This window comes from Humulus lupulus, chromosome 3 (assembly GCF_963169125.1).
Source record: "Humulus lupulus chromosome 3, drHumLupu1.1, whole genome shotgun sequence".
NCBI classification, from domain to species: Eukaryota; Viridiplantae; Streptophyta; class Magnoliopsida; order Rosales; family Cannabaceae; genus Humulus; species Humulus lupulus.
The window spans coordinates 13566198-13584150 of NC_084795.1; the positions used below are offsets into that span (position 1 = coordinate 13566198).

Sequence of the window (17953 nt, forward strand, 5' to 3'; positions counted from 1 at the left end):
AGTAAATACGAATCTGAGTCATCTGACCAATTCCAGAGTAGCCTTATATTTGTGCTCAAACTTTGGATCGTAAAATTTTCTTCAATTGGAATGGTATATATATATATTTAAAAAATTATTAATAATTTTCTTTTTCTCTTTCATGAATTTTTATTTGTGCCAAAAAGAGAGGACAAAAAAAAAGAAAAAGGGAATTATAGAGCCACACATTCTGCTAAAGAAAAAATCAACCCACGATATTTTTGTAAAGAAAAAAAAAATCAAGAGAGAAAATACAAAATATTCCATAAAGGGAAGGGTCAATCGTGCAAATTTAGTAAGAATAGAGGGGCAATCAATCTAAACCAAAAAATTTAATATCAGAGTTCGCAGCTGCAAATATCTCACTTCCCAATATGATACACGTGACCAGTTTCATTACCGAGCTTTTGTGTACGTGGCCAAATGGAGTCGCTACACGTGGACAGTGGTGTTGATAAAACGCCATGTCACTCGTGTAAACCCGAAGAAGAATCGCAGACAGGACAACCAATCAAGAAGAGTGGAGCAAACTCAAAGCTTCGTTGTTCGGAGCTTTAAGCTCTCCTTTCACCATTGTTCAATACTCTCTCTCTCTCTGTCGTTTTCACAGAATCTGATTGTATTTTCAATCTAATTTCGAGCTCCGATTTCAGGTTGGCTAAGGAACAATTCTCTCTGCTTTCTCACTTTGATCGGTCTTTTGTATATGAATTGTTATTCAGTGATGATTTAAGTTCGATATTGCTCAAGAATGGAGTCATTTTTCTAAATCGATAATGGAGTTTAAAGAATGTGTTTTTAGTGTTTCTGTTCTTCTTTGGTAGTTTATTTAAAAATTGAGTTGTTTTTAAATCAATATTTGAGTTTAAAGTTTAAATACTGTTTTTAGTTGTTTTATTCTTTTCTTTCATAATTTAGACTCACTTCATTTAATAGTTGATATGAAAATTTAAAAAATATATATTATGACTTTTGAATCTCAAAAGTCTCGTTTTTTCAAAATCTATAATTTCGTTGAAAATCCAATCAAATAGTGATAATAAGAATCGTGTGGTTGAAGATTTTTTGTGTGTTCGTTTCTTAATTTGGTTGGGTCTTGGGCGGTAATGATTCTTTTCTCTAGTTTCTTCAGAAGCAAGGAGAGGAAACGAATATGAGTAATTCCATAGGGCACAATTTGGTAAACCAAAGTTTGGTTCAAAGCAAGCTCAATTCGTCTGGCATTCCAGCAAACACGTTGTTCCAAGCTCCTTCCGTTAATCAGGTCGCAACTCGGCCACGGAAGTCACAATCTTTCAAGAATTTTTCTGGGAGCAGTTTGGTCATTGGAAAATCCAAATTGACCATGGGATCACGGCGCTCAACTGTCCCTCGTGCTGTCTTAGCTACAGATCAAACTTCTGAGGTAATGGAAAGTTTTTCTGATTCTTCTTCTCATATTTGACTTAATGGCAGGGGTTATTTATTGGTTGATAAAAGAAGATGAGCCAATTTGATGAGATAGTCTAGTTGAATTTTAAGTCTTGGAAAGTATTTATGGTTATGGCGATTTGTATTTTGTTCCAAGATTGATATATGGGTGGGATTCGTTGTTTCTAAGTAATTAGAAACTGGGGATTTTAATTTTGATTTCTTAAACTAGTTTATTTAAGTCAACATGTTTATATTGTTTGAATAGTCTGAGGAATTGTTTTCTGCATGGTTTATGTTTTGACCATCATTTCCCTTTTTAGCAGCTTGCAGAAACATTCAACCTCGATGGAAGCATTGAATTGCAGGTACATATATTGTAAGTTTTAGTTACTTAGTGCTTATTCTGGGCACATTTGGATAATGAGTCTTTCTTGAGTGAGTTGTTGAAGGGAATTTCTTTTGAATTTGATCCGGAGACCAACATACATGCTAACACAAAAAAAAAAAAAAAAAATTCCAAACGAGCAGGTGGTTGTTAGTGCCCCCACTCCGGGGTCTACCACTCAAGTAAACATTCAAGTCAATTATAGTAGCGACTCTTTGCTTCTTCACTGGGGTGCAATTCAAGATAAACAAGAGTAAGTTCGGTTTTATGACTTTTAATAGACAAGTTTCCCTTTAGAATTTCAGATTTTTTTTTATTTGCTTATGGCCATTTTACTATTTCCAGAAATTGGCTGCTTCCTTCTCGTCAGCCAGAAGGAACCAAAGTATACAAGAACAAAGCTCTTAGAACTCCATTTTCCCAAGTACAGTTAACCAGCATATGATTTATTTGTCGAACGGCTTATTTTTAATACAAATGTTATGACTCTTCAAAGTTCTAACTAATGTTGGTTCATTTTTTATATAGTCTGGCTCCAATTCCATTCTCAAAATTGAGATTGATGATCCCACAATACAAGCAATAGAGTTTCTGATAGTTGATGAAAAGCAGAATAAATGGTGAGATATCACAAATTTATCTCTTACAAAATGTAGTTAATTTAAGAAGGCTAAATGGTGCATTTCTCCTTCCTTATCTTCTATTCACAGGTTCAAAAATAATGGCGGCAACTTCCTTATTAAGTTACCAGCGAAATCTAAATCAATTTCAGATGTTTCAGTTCCTGAAGATCTTGTACAGATTCAAGCATATCTTAGGTGGGAGAGAGAGGGTAAGCAGATGTACACACCAGAGAAAGAGAAGGTATTTCCAATGTGCTCATGTCCAAAGTATCTCTTTTCCTCTTTCCTTTATCACTTTTCTTCTTTAGGAGAGGAAGAAGATTGATTGTGTGTTGCTCTTTAGGTGAAAAGCTTTGTACCAATTATGTCTGATTTAATCTGTTCCTTCATTCTCTCTCTAATTGGATATTTATAGCTTGAGTTGGAGTCCCCTTAATGTTTTCAGTACTGATAAAGTGGGGCATTTTATTAATGACATAGGAAGAGTATGAAGCAGCTCGAACTGAACTATTGGAGGAAGTGGCCAGGGGTACTTCCGTACACGAAATTAGAGCAAGGCTGACAAAGAAAGATGATGTTAGTGATGTAAAGGAGTCATCTCATTCTAGCTCTAAAGAAATTCCCGACGATCTTATTCAAGTTCAATCTTTTATACGCTGGGAGAAAGCAGGGAAACCCGATTACTCCAAAGATGATCAACTTGTAAATTCCATATTCCCAAGATCTTTTTTTTCTTAATTCCAAATAAATTGATTGAGATTTTGTCTTCCTTTGTTGTCTGAACTTAATTCTTGATTGAAAATTCCAAATAAATAATTAAATAGAATGAATCTGTGTCTTTATTTGTTGTCTGAACTTAATTCTTGATTGAAAATTCCAAATAAATTGAATGAGTTTGTGTCTTCATTTGTTGTCTGAACTTAAATCTTGATTGAGACATGCATGGTGTATCCACTGTTAATCTTTGTACTTTATTGTGATAAATGTGATGTTTCTAAAATAGAGGGAGTTCGAGGAAGCTAGGAAAGATTTGCAAAAGGAACTAGAGAAAGGTACCTCACTTGAAGAGATACGAAAGAAGGTCACCAAAGGAGAGATACAAACTAAGGTTGCCAAGCAACAGAAGGGTAAAAAAAATTATAGAACTAATCGGATTCAGCGCAAGAAGAGAGACTTGGTACAGATTCTCAACAAATATGTAGCTAAACCCGTTGAACAAAGCTTTTCAATCAAACCGAAAGCCTTGACAGCAGTTGAGCTTTTTGTTAAGGAAAAGGAAGAACAGGATGGTCCTGTTCTGAATAGGATTATGTTCAAGCTTGAAGATAAGGAACTTCTGGTGAGACAATTATATGTCTGATACTTCTTCTGTTTCTAAAAAACGTACTTTTGTAAGAATTGTTCTAACTCCTGTGTCCTGTCATACTTTTAAGGTACTCGTAACCAAGCCTGCTGGCAAAACAAAGATTCATATCGCTACAGATTACAAAGGGCCAGTTACCCTTCACTGGGCTTTGTCTAAAAACAACGCTGGAGAGTGGTTGGTAATATTCTAACGTTTATATGTTGAATATTGAATTTGATATCATTGATTTCTGCTATATTCATTTGCTCAACATCTTTTCATGCATTTGTATTTGCTGTAAAACCTAGCATCAAAGAGTTATGTTAAATTGATGTTTTCAGGAACCACCTCCGGAAGTGCTGCCACCAGGATCTGTTTCTCTCACAGGGGCTGCTGAGACACCATTAACTTATTCTGAATCTTCTACTGAGGTATTCCAAAACATACATTTCTTGTTTCATATTTCTTGCTTAAATTCGGGCTAGTAGATTTAACATCTCTTGTCCGTAGTCTGAATATTCACAATATAATCTACAGGTTCAGTATTTAAAACTAGAAATTGAAGATGAATCTTTTAGAGGAATGCCATTTGTCATTCAATCTGCGGGGAATTGGATTAAGAACAAAGGATCAGATTTCTATGTTAACTTTGCTGCTACACCGAAGCGAGTCCAGAAGGTTTCTCCTTGTTTTTTGTCTTTATGTGTATTTCTTGCAACTCACTTATGTAGGTCCTTTTTCCTCTGTATTCTACTCCATCGTGACATTTACAAGTTTGATGTCTGAATTTTAAACATCAAGGATGCTGGTGATGGCAAGGGTACTGCAAAGGCCTTGTTGGAAAGGATAGCCGAGTTGGAGAGTGAGGCGCAGAAATCTTTCATGCATCGGTCAGTTCTTTCTCCGAAATTAAACTAGTCTTAGAACCACTGATTTAATCTATTCTTAAGTCATATTGTGCATTGTGTATTCCTCTCATTTGTTTCTTTTTCTCAGATTTAACATTGCAGCAGACTTGACAGAACAAGCCAAAGATGCTGGTGATTTAGGTCTTGCAGCTATTTTGGTGTGGATGAGGTTTATGGCTACAAGGCAGCTCATTTGGAATAAAAATTACAATGTGAAACCACGGTACATCTGTTACTAGCCCTGGATTTACTTATTCATACTTGTTTCAAGGCTTCTGGGTCTTGCATGATGTATTGCTAAATAGCTATTCAAACTCTAGTTTCTGTCATTTGTTAATTTCTTATACTACTTCTTGTGTTATTCTTTATGGAACTATCTTTTCCCAAATTTTGACATGAGGGTTGTGCTATAAGTCATATGTCTTGATGGTGCAGTGAGATCAGTAAAGCACAGGACAGACTCACAGACATTCTTCAAAATATTTATACGAGTCACCCAGAGTACCGGGAACTTCTGCGGATGATAATGTCTACTGTTGGTCGTGGAGGTGAAGGAGATGTAGGACAGCGAATTCGAGATGAAATCCTTGTTATCCAGGTGGAAATAATATCATTTTTTTTTTCCTTCTTCCATTTCTAATAGTGAAGTCTATACCCACTGACCATTGGTTCTGTTCAAAGTTTGGAGTTATTTGAACTATGTTTGTTGGTTATTTTCAGAGAAACAATGAGTGTAAGGGTGGAATGATGGAGGAATGGCATCAAAAGTTGCATAATAACACTAGCCCCGATGATGTTGTTATCTGTCAGGTACTGAAGTTGTAAATACTTCATGAGGCCTAAGATTCTCTTTTAGTTTGCACTTTTTCACTCTTGTTTTCATTGCAGGCTCTAATTGATTACATCGAACATGACTTTGACATGAGTGTTTATTGGAAAACTTTGAAAGATAATGGAATAACAAAAGAGCGTCTTCTTAGCTATGATCGTGCGATTCATTCTGAACCCGGTTTCAGGAGAGATCAAAAGAATGGTCTTCTACGGGATCTAGGAAACTACATGAGAACATTAAAGGTTAGCTTCATAGGCTTTTGAAGTTCTCATTTTTTACTTGGATATTATTTTTCTCCGAATTAACCTTATAAACCAGATAGGACTTTTTGTTTGTTTTTGTGTTTATTTGGTAGCTTACCTAACGTTACTTTGAGCACTTGATATTTTTTTTTTAAAGTACTGACCATAATGGACCATTTTATAAGGGATTCTATCTAGTCTGTTGATGTATTATGAGAGGAGTAATAATATGTGCACTCAAAATATGCACACAAATATTACACACAGTGACTTTTTAAAACAATGGTCCCAGTTTTAATAAATGTGATTGGCTAGGTTAAACTGCTACATCACTGTGTGTAATGTTTGAGTTTATATTTTGGGTGCACATATCATTACTCATTATGAGAGATATGAATTTCAATAATGTTGTACAGGGCCCATGCACTTGATCTTCAATTCTAGCTGCATACCATGTAGCAACTTTCCTTGCTGTGTTTTTTTTTTTTGCCAAGTATAATATGTTGAACTTGAATGTATGATGACGTTGATACAATCTTATTATTCACAGGCTGTGCATTCAGGTGCAGACCTTGAGTCTGCCATTACAAATTGTATGGGCTACAAATCAGAGGTAATCTGAAACTAGCTTGACCTCCTAAAGAAGCTTGCTTGCTCTTGTCAGCGTTTTGATAGTATATAATTGTTTTCAGGGTCAAGGCTTCATGGTTGGAGTACAAATAAATCCTATATCCGGCTTGCCTTCGGGATTTCCAGTAATGTTTGCTGACTCTTTTGAATTGTTGTAATGTTTGTATTTGAAAAATTATGAGAATAGTTTTAATTGACAAGATTTTCAACCAGGATTTGCTGCAATTTGTCCTAGAGCATATTGAAGACAAGAATGTAGAACCCCTTATTGAGGTACGGTAAATTTTGACGAAGGAATGATATTTTTTTGCTCAAATCCTGTATACCGTGGTTTAGTTTTCAACATTGTTTATAATCTGATGCAGGGTTTGTTAGAGGCTCGCCAGGAGCTTCGTCCGTTGCTTTCTAAGTCTCAAAATCGTCTGAAGGATCTTTTATTTTTGGACATTGCTCTTGATTCTGCTGTTAGGACTGCCATTGAAAGGGGATATGAAGAACTAAATACTGCTGGGCCTGAGGTAATTCCTTTTAATTTGGTCACAATACATGATTTATATATTAAACTATCTTACTGACCAGCTCTGATTTATTCTGCAGAAAATAATGTACTTTATCAGTATGGTGCTAGAAAACCTGGCACTCTCGTCAGATGATAATGAGGATTTAATCTACTGCTTGAAGGTAAATAGCTGTTGCAATACCTAAGATAGTTCTGTTTTATACTAATATTTCCATGAACAAATGATGTAGAATATCTAATCATTTGTCTGTCAATTAGATGGATGTTTTCCCTATTCTTCTTCTCTAATTTTATTTTTGAAACTTTTATTCCATGGCTTATGAAGGGATGGAATCAGGCCACCAACTTGTTAAATAGTCAAAATAATCAGTGGGCGTTATATGCAAAATCAGTCCTTGACAGAACCCGCCTTGCTCTTGCAAGCAAGGCAGAGTGGTATGATCAAGTTTTGCAGCCATCTGCGGAGTATCTTGGATCACTTCTGAATGTGGATGAATGGGCTGTAAGATATTACCTGCATTAAAATTCAGAGATATTGTCCCATGTTATAACTACCCAAGTTTTGTCCTTATGATTGCTCTTTGCAGGTGAACATATTTACTGAAGAAATTATTCGGGCTGGATCTGCTGCCTCATTATCTTCACTTCTTAATCGACTTGACCCTGTTCTTCGAAAGACAGCTCACCTAGGAAGGTAAATTATTATTTTTTACTGACTAATATCAAGATGATAAAACGTTAATTTTAATTTATCAAAATCAGATGAAAGCAAAGCACTGCATTCTTATGTGTTTCTTTAACTACAGTTTTAAATAAGGGGTTTAAATGTTGTACGGCCTTGTAGCTTTCACCACTGCATAATATTACGAGTGTTTCTCTTATGTCATTATTTTTTGGCGTGGAACAGTTGGCAGGTGATCAGTCCAGTTGAAGTTGTTGGATATGTTGTTGTTGTCGATCAGTTACTTTCTGTTCAAAATAAAACTTATGAGAAGCCAACCATTTTGGTGGCAAAAAGTGTTAAAGGAGAGGAAGAAATTCCAGATGGTACTGTTGCTGTGCTGACGCCTGATATGCCAGATGTCCTTTCTCATGTTTCTGTTCGAGCAAGAAATGGCAAGGTAAATAGTTATCAAATTAGTTTGCTTTTCTTGCCTACATATGACACGACAATCAAAATGACCAACTTTTTATTGGCAGGTCTGTTTTGCTACATGTTTTGATCCCAATATACTGCTTGACCTACAATCTAAAGAAGGGAAGTTGTTACGTGTAAAACCAACATCGGCTGATGTAACTTACAGGTATTTTCATCTCTTCAGTTCAGGTTGCTCTCTGAATTATAGTTAAATTTCCTATAGCAGTAGATGGATTAAAAGAACTGATATAAAAACTACTTGCTTTTCTTAAATAATTCAAGTGAGGTAAAGGAAGATGAGCTAACTGGTGCAAGTTCTGTTAAAGATGATGCTCCATCAAATCTGAAATTGGTCAAAAAGAAGTTTCTTGGTAAATATGCCATATCATCTGAGGAATTCACAAACGAAATGGTAAACCGTGCAACATTTACTTTCAATTTGAATCTAATAAGTCATATTTTTATATGTTGGAATTTATTATTGTGGCCAAAATGATATGTTATAGATTTTCATTTCTGTATAACATGTCTATCGCATTTCCTAGGTTGGAGCCAAATCACGTAATATTTCTTATCTAAAAGGAAAAGTTCCATCTTGGGTTGGAATTCCTACATCAGTCGCCCTCCCATTTGGATGTTTTGAGAAGGTTCTCTCAGCTGATTCAAATAAGGTCTTCGACCCTTCTAATCTTCTTTTAGTCCTTTTATTATTATTTTTTTAAAAGAAAAAATATTGGTACTTCTGGATAAGGGTAAAAAGATTGCCCCTCAATTGGTCCAAAATTATCAGGCTATGACTTGTACTTGTAGAAAGAGTTTATGAAATGCTCTGCATGTTTAATTTACAGGAAGTGGCAAGAAAGCTGGAAACTTTGAAGAAAAAGTTAAAAAACGCCGAGTTTGATTCCCTTGAGGAGATTCGTGAGACAGTTTTACAGCTTGAAGCACCGCCCCAATTGGTATGCTCTTTCTACTGGTAGTTCTATTACTTGAATTACATCAATCACGTACCCAACAACATGGTTGTGGCAATAGTACATACCAATCTGCAAAGAGTCCAGTAATGGATGTGCCTGTGGCAGGCTGGCATATCTATTGCTTCACCAGAGATTGGATGAGCAAACAAACATAAGAAAGACTTTATGTTTCAATCATGCAAGAAAATCCATAATTATAATTTCTAATTATTCGCTTCATATACTTATCCGGATTTTATGAGTTGCTACATTAGAAGCTACCTACAAAACAATCTCTCGATTCCCCTTTATTTACGTCTTTCAATTTTTTACTTTTTTGACTAAATATTATATTAAAGTGGCAAATACTGAGGTATGTAATTAATACTTGAAGATAGTAGCTTATATGAAAATTTATTTTCAGGTGCAAGAGCTGAAAACAACAATGTTAGGTTCAGGAATGCCTTGGCCTGGTGATGAAGGTGAACAGCGATGGAATCAAGCGTGGATGGCTATAAAAAGAGTAAGTCTACCATTTTGTGCCATGATATAATAACTTATTGAATCAAAATAGTGTTTTAGTTTCAACGATGAGTAGAGAACATAGATTGATAGGCCTGTTGTTGTATTCCTTTTTTCCTTCCTTAATAATGTTTTATTCTAAATTTTATCAAGGACATTTGCGATTAAAGTACCCAAACTTTGGCTGACACTTAAATACCAAAACCTTTTTTTTTTATGGCAACAGTACTAAATGTTACATATTCTTGGCATTCCGTAGGTACTAATCCTTAAGTGTGAGTGTGACTTTTGACAGTCAAGCATAAGTTGGTCTACAGTGTAAATCATTTAAAATATATATATTTTTCTCACTTTTTAAATCTTTAAAATTAGAAAAATTAAAATAAAAAATATATTAAAGATATTCAAAAGTTTAAAACAATTAAAAGTAAATATATCTTTTTCTTCTTCCTCACCCGATGCTTCATTTTCTTCTTTCTTCACCTTCTTCTTGTATTGAACTACAGCAAGAATCATACTATATATCATTTCTAACTCAACATTAGCTTTACAAACGCAATGTCATAAGTATTGCCATTAATATATTACAATTCAGGTGTGGGCTTCAAAATGGAATGAGAGAGCATTCTTCAGCACCAGAAAAATAAAATTAGATCACGATTATCTCTGCATGGCAGTCCTTGTTCAGGAAATCATAAATGCCGACTATGCATTTGTCATCCACACAACTAATCCATCTTCAGGAGACTCCTCTGAGATATATGCTGAGGTATTTATGTTGTTTTGATTATGCTCTATATTCTTTTAATTAATCAAGGATACTTATCTAGGTCTCTTTACTGGGATAGGTTGTCAAGGGACTTGGAGAAACCTTAGTGGGAGCCTATCCTGGACGTGCTATGAGTTTTATCTGCAAGAAGAACGCTCTGGATTCTCCTCAGGTATAACACTCTACTGAGTCTCTACTATTTATATAAATGCAACCAGGTGTTGGTTTCATTAATCATCAAACTCTAGCTACCAAAGAAGACCAATACGATCATTCCTTTCAGAACAATAGAAACAATGTCATAGCTGTTACAATGAATCACTCATTGTTTACCATTTACACTTTGTTTATGTGGAAATTTTTCAGTTGTTGGGATACCCAAGCAAACCCATTGGCCTCTTTATAAGACGGTCGATAATTTTCAGATCTGATTCCAATGGTGAAGATCTGGAAGGCTATGCTGGTGCAGGTCTTTATGACAGGTAACTCCCTGAACTTTTTTTTACACCAGCGAGAAGGATTGGTACTACTACCAAGCCACATTACAGGCTTGTGGGACATTCTGTGTTTGGGGTCGGCTCGGAATCAAGTCACTCAACACACTGCACTCCCTCCATTCCTGTTACAATTCATGCTAATACAATCAATATTTCTGTATAGTGTGCCTATGGACGAGGAAGAGAAGGTGGTGCTTGACTACTCAACCGATCCGCTAATGGTTGATCAGAAGTTTCAACACTCAATTCTCTCAAGCATAGCTCGTGCAGGACATGCAATAGAGGAGCTCTATGGCACTCCACAGGACATTGAAGGGGTGATTAGAGATGGGAAGCTCTATGTCGTCCAAACAAGACCACAAATGTAATCTGTAATAATAGTCTTTGTATGTGGCATTTCTGCCATGGTCAAAGGAAGAGAGGCAACAAGATTAATATATCAGAAAATAAAAGAATAAAATTGGACATTTTAATTGTTTAAAAGCAAAAATAATTAATAATATATTTACGTAGAATATATATATATATATAGGTTTATAACTCCATCTTATTATTTACATAAATGCACTTATTTTCTTAAACAGGAAGTGCGAGTCTGCTTCCCCACGCAACGTGCCTGAAGCATTGCATGTTTATCTTGTTGCTCTTTTCTTTGCTTTCTTTCTTGTTCTTTTATTTCTTTCTAAACCACAAAAGATACGAGAGCTGCTGGGTTTATCAAGAAATTTAAACATAAGAACTACTAACGATATTAGAAGCTTGGCCGAAGAAGTATGGTGCTTGAGAGTCAAAAGAGGAAGTGATCAAGATCTCTCTGACTATTATAAACCCAATTTACATTATCTTTAACCAATGACTTATTATTTGAAGGGAAAAGAAGATATACCAAAATATAGGATTTTTTTGTGAAGAAACAAAAAAATTCACTCCCACTAATTGAAAATATACTCATCTTTTTTGTCACGTAAGTGACAATTATATTGTGTAATACATGGACAAGAAAACGTGGCTAACATGACTCGATGACCATTATTTGTGAGAGAGATCAATAATATTTGGCAGCTTTACTTTTTATTCAGAAATGTGTTGAGAAGTCTATTCACAAGCTTAGTCTCGTTTTCTTTCTAATAATTTTTTACGTTATTATACTTCGTAAACTGACTGATTGTTTGTTCAATCTATACAGTGCATTTTGAGTATTATCAATAGTATCATTTATATATAAATTTTGTGAGAGGGTATATAATTGTTATAAGTTTAATTCTAAATGATAATGTTTTTTAATTTAAAATTTTTATAATGTTAATAATCACCAAATTAAATGCAAGATATATATAAAACTGAACCGATAGTCATTGAAGGTTTAAAAGCGTAGTTAACCATTTTATATTCTCAAAGTAATATTAAATTTGAACCACCTACACTTGTTATTTATAACTGTCATTGTTTTAACTTTCCACTATTTTATTTTTGTCGGTCCACTGAATTAAATTTTAACATGTTAACTTTAAATTTTAAATATTTAACAAATTTATTTATTTTATATTTTATAATCACAAAAATATATACGACATGGTTTAATAGTACATTAATCATATTATACATTTTTTCACAAAGGTGAAGTTCGAAGTTCAAATTCCTCTCCCGATTAAAAAAATCTTATTAGTGCAAGGGCAACTCCAACCACAAAAGTCATTCTGGTGTTGGTTCGACACTAAATAATAAAATTTTAACATTATATTTTTTTTTATTCCAACCATAACACTAAAAATTACATAAAAAATATTTTCTTTATTATTATATTATTTTATCTTATAAATAAAATAATATAACTTATTTATAAAATATTAATATAAAAAATATAAAAAAAGGAAAAAAGGCATTATACCGTTATATGTTGAGACACTGTACCATTCCAAAATGCTGCAATGTTTACCGTGCTATTAGAATTGAATTGGTGTGAATTTCACACCAAAATGCATATATAAAATATGTCCTTCTTGCACTTGTTAACAACCAACATCATAAATTCTTTCTAGACTCCAACAGTGAAAATATCAACCCAGTTTTCACCCTATTATTACTCCATTTATTTACCTAACATAGCTAGGCTAACAAAACAACATTTATTCCCCTTGAAAAGTAGGGCATCCCTCGGCAGTAAAACCTGAAACGACATTGATCCAAACTTCATTCAACCTACCAGTTCGGTGGCGCGAAGAATTGTACTGAGCAATGGTGTAGGAACTACTAGTACTAGTATCAGTAATAAGACTGTTCTTCAGAGAATCAACTTCTTTATCAATGTTATCATCCTTAGCAAACCCAGCAAACTTTCTTATGGCTATGCAATGACTTTTCCAATTGTTAAGCTGCAGATTCAGCTCTGGTAAGGGCTGTGGAGTTGCTTTATGATCATATTTAGTAGATAAATAAAGCCTTACGTAATAGTCCAACCCATGTGACGATGATGATGAAGAATCAACATCAGTAATAATGCTTGTTAACACAGGAGCACTCACTGGAATTTTGGTTGAGTTAAGGTTGGCTCCATGAATGTATTGATACAACCTGAGATTAGAAGTAAAACCCACATAAATAAAAAACAGTGCAATAATCATTAGTTATGTATATGCATATACATAATAATAAGTACCTGTGAAAGCCTTCTTTGGTGGAGTTTTCGAATGAAGTTGTTCCTCGGACTAAAGCTGACATCCATGAACATTCTGGGTAGAGTCTGACCTCAAAATCTGATTCAGAGTAGACCACTTTGTACTGTGGCAACTCAATTGAGCGAGCACCAAGCTTATCAATTATGCTGAGGTAAACTACTGCCACAACAACTAAGTACATCATCATAACGATTATTTTTGAGAATGATCTTTCCAATATATTTTTTTTCCTTCTTGAGTGGTATTGACTAATTTTGCTTTGGTCCTATATGGCTTATATAAGCAGGAAAAGGAAATAGTAGTGCTCTGTGCTACTCTCATTTTAATTTATAATTATGTTTCCTCTGTGGGCGTTCCACCCCACTCAAACCAATATTATACTATATTAGAGTTCTTTTTTAATGCGATAGATACATTAACTACCTACAATTATTTTTAATACCAACATAATTAATAAAGATTAAAACACATTTGAATTTTTTATGACATAATTTTTAAAATTTAATGAGGTGTTTACGTAATATATATGTGTATATGAGAATTCTCCTATAGAGGCTTCATTTTAAGCCTTACCGGTGGGGCTCTCAATGTTCTCGATCCGCAAACAGTTTTTGGCGCAATTTTTTTTATGACCGTGTATACTATAGCTATTTAGAGCATCCTGCAAATTTTCAGAAAATTCCGAATAGTTTACAGTACCGAAAACTAAGTTCAAACATATTGTTGCACGCGTGACTAATTTTTTTTATGCGAATGGAAATCAACATATTTGAATCTAGTTTTTGGTACTGTAAACTATTCAGAATTTTATGAAAGTTTGCAGGATGCTCTAAACAACTACAATATACACGGTCATAAAAAAAATCGTGCTGAAAACTGTTCACGAGTCGAGAAACACTGAGAACCCTACCAGTAGGGTTTAAAGTGAAGCCTCTATAGAAGAATTGTCCTTTATATATATAAGAAAAATATGGATACCAATAAAATCATCTCGTAATATGATTAAAATAAAAGGGCAGTAAATGACACGTTTAGGACTATAAAATAAACACACATATTTGAAAATGAGGATTGTTATTTGATACATTAAGATATCCAACACCATATGATGTGACACCCTAAAGTTGATTAGCGATATTCTATAATATTTATTAAATTAAAACGTGTGTGCCAGATATTATATTACACAAATAGTAGTATGTCACATCATGTAGTATTGAACACCACTGATGGTCTTTAGCAATACTCTTTGAAAATAGATAAGCATCACTTGCTTTTATTGGTAAGAAAAATGTCACTTAAAATGATAAGAAAAATAACGAGTGTTACTATGAGACACCTTAAGGGTGTCTAGTACTATTTGAGGTGAGGTTTAAGTTATTTAATATTATTTATTAAATTAAAATAAATTGGATCCAATTTTAAAATTAACCATATATAAGATGGACTCAAGTCTTATATTCCAATTATGTAACCTTATTTGTAGATTATTGCAAAGGGACACCTTAAAGGTGTCTAATACTATTTAATATGACATATCGTTATTAGTGTAAATCAATATCAAGTCCCGCATAACTTATTTTAAATTAAAAATATATATGAGACCTGATATATTATATCAAGTGATGTTGGACCCCTTAAAAATTCAAATAAATATATATATATAGGACAATTCTTTTATAGGGGCTTCACTTTAAGCCCTATCAGTAGGACTCTCAATGTTTCTCAACCCGTGAACAGTTTTCGGCGCGATTTTTTTTATGACCGTGTATATTGTAGCTATTTAGAGCATCCTGCAAATTTTCAGAAAATTCCAAATAGTTTACAGTACCGAAAACTAGGTTCAAACATGTTTTCCACGCGCATAAAAAAAATTAGTCACGCGTGCAACAACATGTTTGAATTTAGTTTTCGGTACTGTAAACTATTCAGAATTTTCTGAAAATTTGAAAGATGCTTTAAATAGCTATAATATCTACGGTCATGAAAAAAATCGTGCCGAAAACTATCCATGGGTCGAAAACACTGAGAACTCCACCAATAAGACTTAAAGTGAAACTCCTATAAGAAAATTTTCCAATATATTTTATTTCATTAGTGAAATTTGGATATGCATCTTTGTATTTGAACAATTGGAGTTTGTTTCCTATAATGTCTATCAGATTTGTTGATATACTATTATTAATTGTTTTCACTTGGATTTATATATATATATTTTACTTTGAAGATAGATGAGCAAAATTTTAATTAACGAGAGAGGAAATGAGATATTTAACTTCAATCCATGTAAGATACATTTATATCTTATTTTTACATGTTTTAATGTCCTCAATCAAGAAAATAAGACAACTTAATTAAATATTATATTTGTTGATTATATAAAATCTATTAAATATGATGGGTCATTTTAATTGATTTATTTATACCACAAATATAAAGATGGGATAGAAAATTTGAATAATAACATGCTATCTCATGTCCTTTACAACAATAGTAAAATATATATATTTATATATAAGTGTATAATATTGACACGTGCGTGGTGCGATGTGGATTGTGGTGTTCCATAAAAGAAAGACAAGTAGTAGTGGTGCTCTTCCTAGTGAAAAGCTACGTAATATTATTGTTGCCACTAAACCAACTTTATCTCATAAAGTTGCTTATATCTCTTAATTCTTGGTGGGTATTTCCTTCATCGTTTTAATCACATCATTGACCTCTCTTTCGAATTGGAATTTTAAGATGAACAAAAAAAAAAAAAAAAGAAGAAGAAGAAGAATTCCAAAGATTTTCCTTTTCACATTTGGATTCAAATAAAAAATACGAAATTGAAAAAAGAAAGAAAGAAAAGAAAAGTTCAATTAAGTCTTATTTTATAAATTTATTTTAAAAATATATTTTCTCATTTTTGTTTTTTTTTTTATATAATTTTATTAAAAAAACTAAATTCCAAACACACCAAAATTTATTGTGATTGTTTTTAGTAAAATATCTACTTAGAACATTCTCAATGGCTACGATAAAATAATCCAAATGTAAAATAAAATAAATAAAAGGCTTAATATGACCTCCATCTCCTCCTTTATATATTTAAGTATAATATATTTGCACTAAAACCAATAATTCCTACATTAAATATAGCTAAGCTTCAATCAATATATAAACATTTTTTAATACTTTTTTTTATCTTTTACTCCTATTTCTCTCCCATTAGCTAATTTTTTATTATTATTTTTTAATTTTATTCCTTAATGGTAATTATTAAATAATAATTATAAATATAATATTTAAATAGTGTAAAAGAAAATATAAAGAAGTTAATGTATGATGTAATATAAAATTGTGAGGTAAAATAGAATAAATAGAGTTTTGATGAGTTATTTTGATGGATAATAACATATTATATCTTTTCAAATGATTATCCAAATAAATATTGACGCAGTATAATAGTAATGTTACAAATCCATCTTATAAAAAATTAAGTGCTCATTTGGAATAATTAACTTCATTTATTTTCTTTAAATAAATTAAAAATTAAATTATGAATAGTATTTTGGTTTATTTTCTTGAGGATAAAAAAAGTTAGGTAAGAAAATATATATTTTGTTTAAATTTATAGGTCTATAAATGTATTATTTATACAAACACATATATTTACTAGGTAGAAGTAAACGTGCATTGTATGTTTGCTTAGTTTTAAAATTATAAACATTGTTTATAATTTTAATAAAAATTGGTTCGTTGTTTTAGAAAATAAATAGATATATATAATAGAATGAATTATAGTACATGTATCAGCTATTTTTAGTTCCTAATATATCTTACAATGTCATTTGGTGAATTTGACGAAGAAAAAAAGCTCAAATTACTTGATAAAAAATAAATTATCACACAAATTTATAAGATAAAAATAATAATATGTATGTCTTTATTATTTTTAAATAGATATAGTTTAATTATTTAAATTATCATAAAATTTCTTAAGAATATCCTATTTTAATTAATTAATTTATTTATTTTTGTTTAAGTTTATGTTTGTTCTAGTTTTTTAATTTTACATTAACAATAAAAGATTACATATTATATATTTAATATAATATTAAGTTTAAGTTTAATTAAATTTTATTTAAGTTATAAAATATATTATTTTTAAATAATTATCATTGTAAAATATCTCAAAAATATCTTATTTTAATTTGCATAATTATTTATTTATTTAAGTTTAAGTCATGTTTACAACTTACCGTTAAATATAAGAATATTCTGTTAAAGTTAACTGGAAAAAAATAAAAAACTGTTAAAACTAAGAATTTCCGTTATCTACACACTTTTTATATAGAAGAGATACTAGGTACAAGTTGTAACGCCTTGGTTACCCCAGAACAGTTACGGTGAACTGGAAATTTGACCCGCTACCCAAGTCATTTGGTTAAAAACATGCTCTAAATGTGATTAACAGGTTAAGGTGGAAAAACCA

General features: G+C 32.3%; 2 protein-coding genes across 4 annotated transcripts; one reads left to right on the top strand and one right to left on the bottom strand.

Annotated features, from left to right (window-relative positions):
• The first annotated feature begins 509 nt into the window (after positions 1–509).
• Positions 510–11268, top strand: LOC133822153 (alpha-glucan water dikinase, chloroplastic). Of its 3 annotated transcripts, none has more exons than XM_062254397.1 (34): positions 510–674; positions 1145–1426; positions 1758–1799; positions 1963–2072; positions 2165–2243; positions 2348–2439; positions 2530–2683; positions 2923–3144; positions 3446–3781; positions 3876–3986; positions 4129–4218; positions 4325–4465; positions 4589–4677; positions 4784–4918; positions 5131–5293; positions 5416–5505; positions 5584–5769; positions 6320–6382; positions 6462–6524; positions 6613–6672; positions 6765–6917; positions 6997–7080; positions 7245–7421; positions 7507–7613; positions 7827–8040; positions 8120–8223; positions 8340–8469; positions 8603–8728; positions 8906–9016; positions 9438–9536; positions 10131–10304; positions 10384–10476; positions 10671–10786; positions 10965–11268. In XM_062254397.1, exons 2-34 carry the CDS (start codon positions 1175–1177, stop codon positions 11167–11169), a joined length of 4371 nt encoding a protein of 1456 aa, XP_062110381.1. In that variant the 5' UTR covers positions 510–674; positions 1145–1174; the 3' UTR covers positions 11170–11268. The 3 variants fall into 3 exon arrangements, with proteins under 3 accessions (XP_062110381.1, XP_062110379.1, XP_062110380.1); XM_062254395.1 differs by having other exon boundaries at positions 516–674; positions 1755–1799; XM_062254396.1 differs by having other exon boundaries at positions 518–674; positions 1154–1426; positions 1755–1799.
• A 1348-nt stretch (positions 11269–12616) lies between these two features.
• Positions 12617–13731, bottom strand: LOC133820938 (uncharacterized). Its single transcript, XM_062253497.1, has 2 exons — positions 13458–13731; positions 12617–13372 (listed from the first exon to the last, which is right to left on the bottom strand). Exons 1-2 carry the CDS (start codon positions 13661–13663, stop codon positions 12928–12930), a joined length of 651 nt encoding a protein of 216 aa, XP_062109481.1. The 5' UTR covers positions 13664–13731; the 3' UTR covers positions 12617–12927.
• Positions 13732–17953: the final 4222 nt, after the last annotated feature.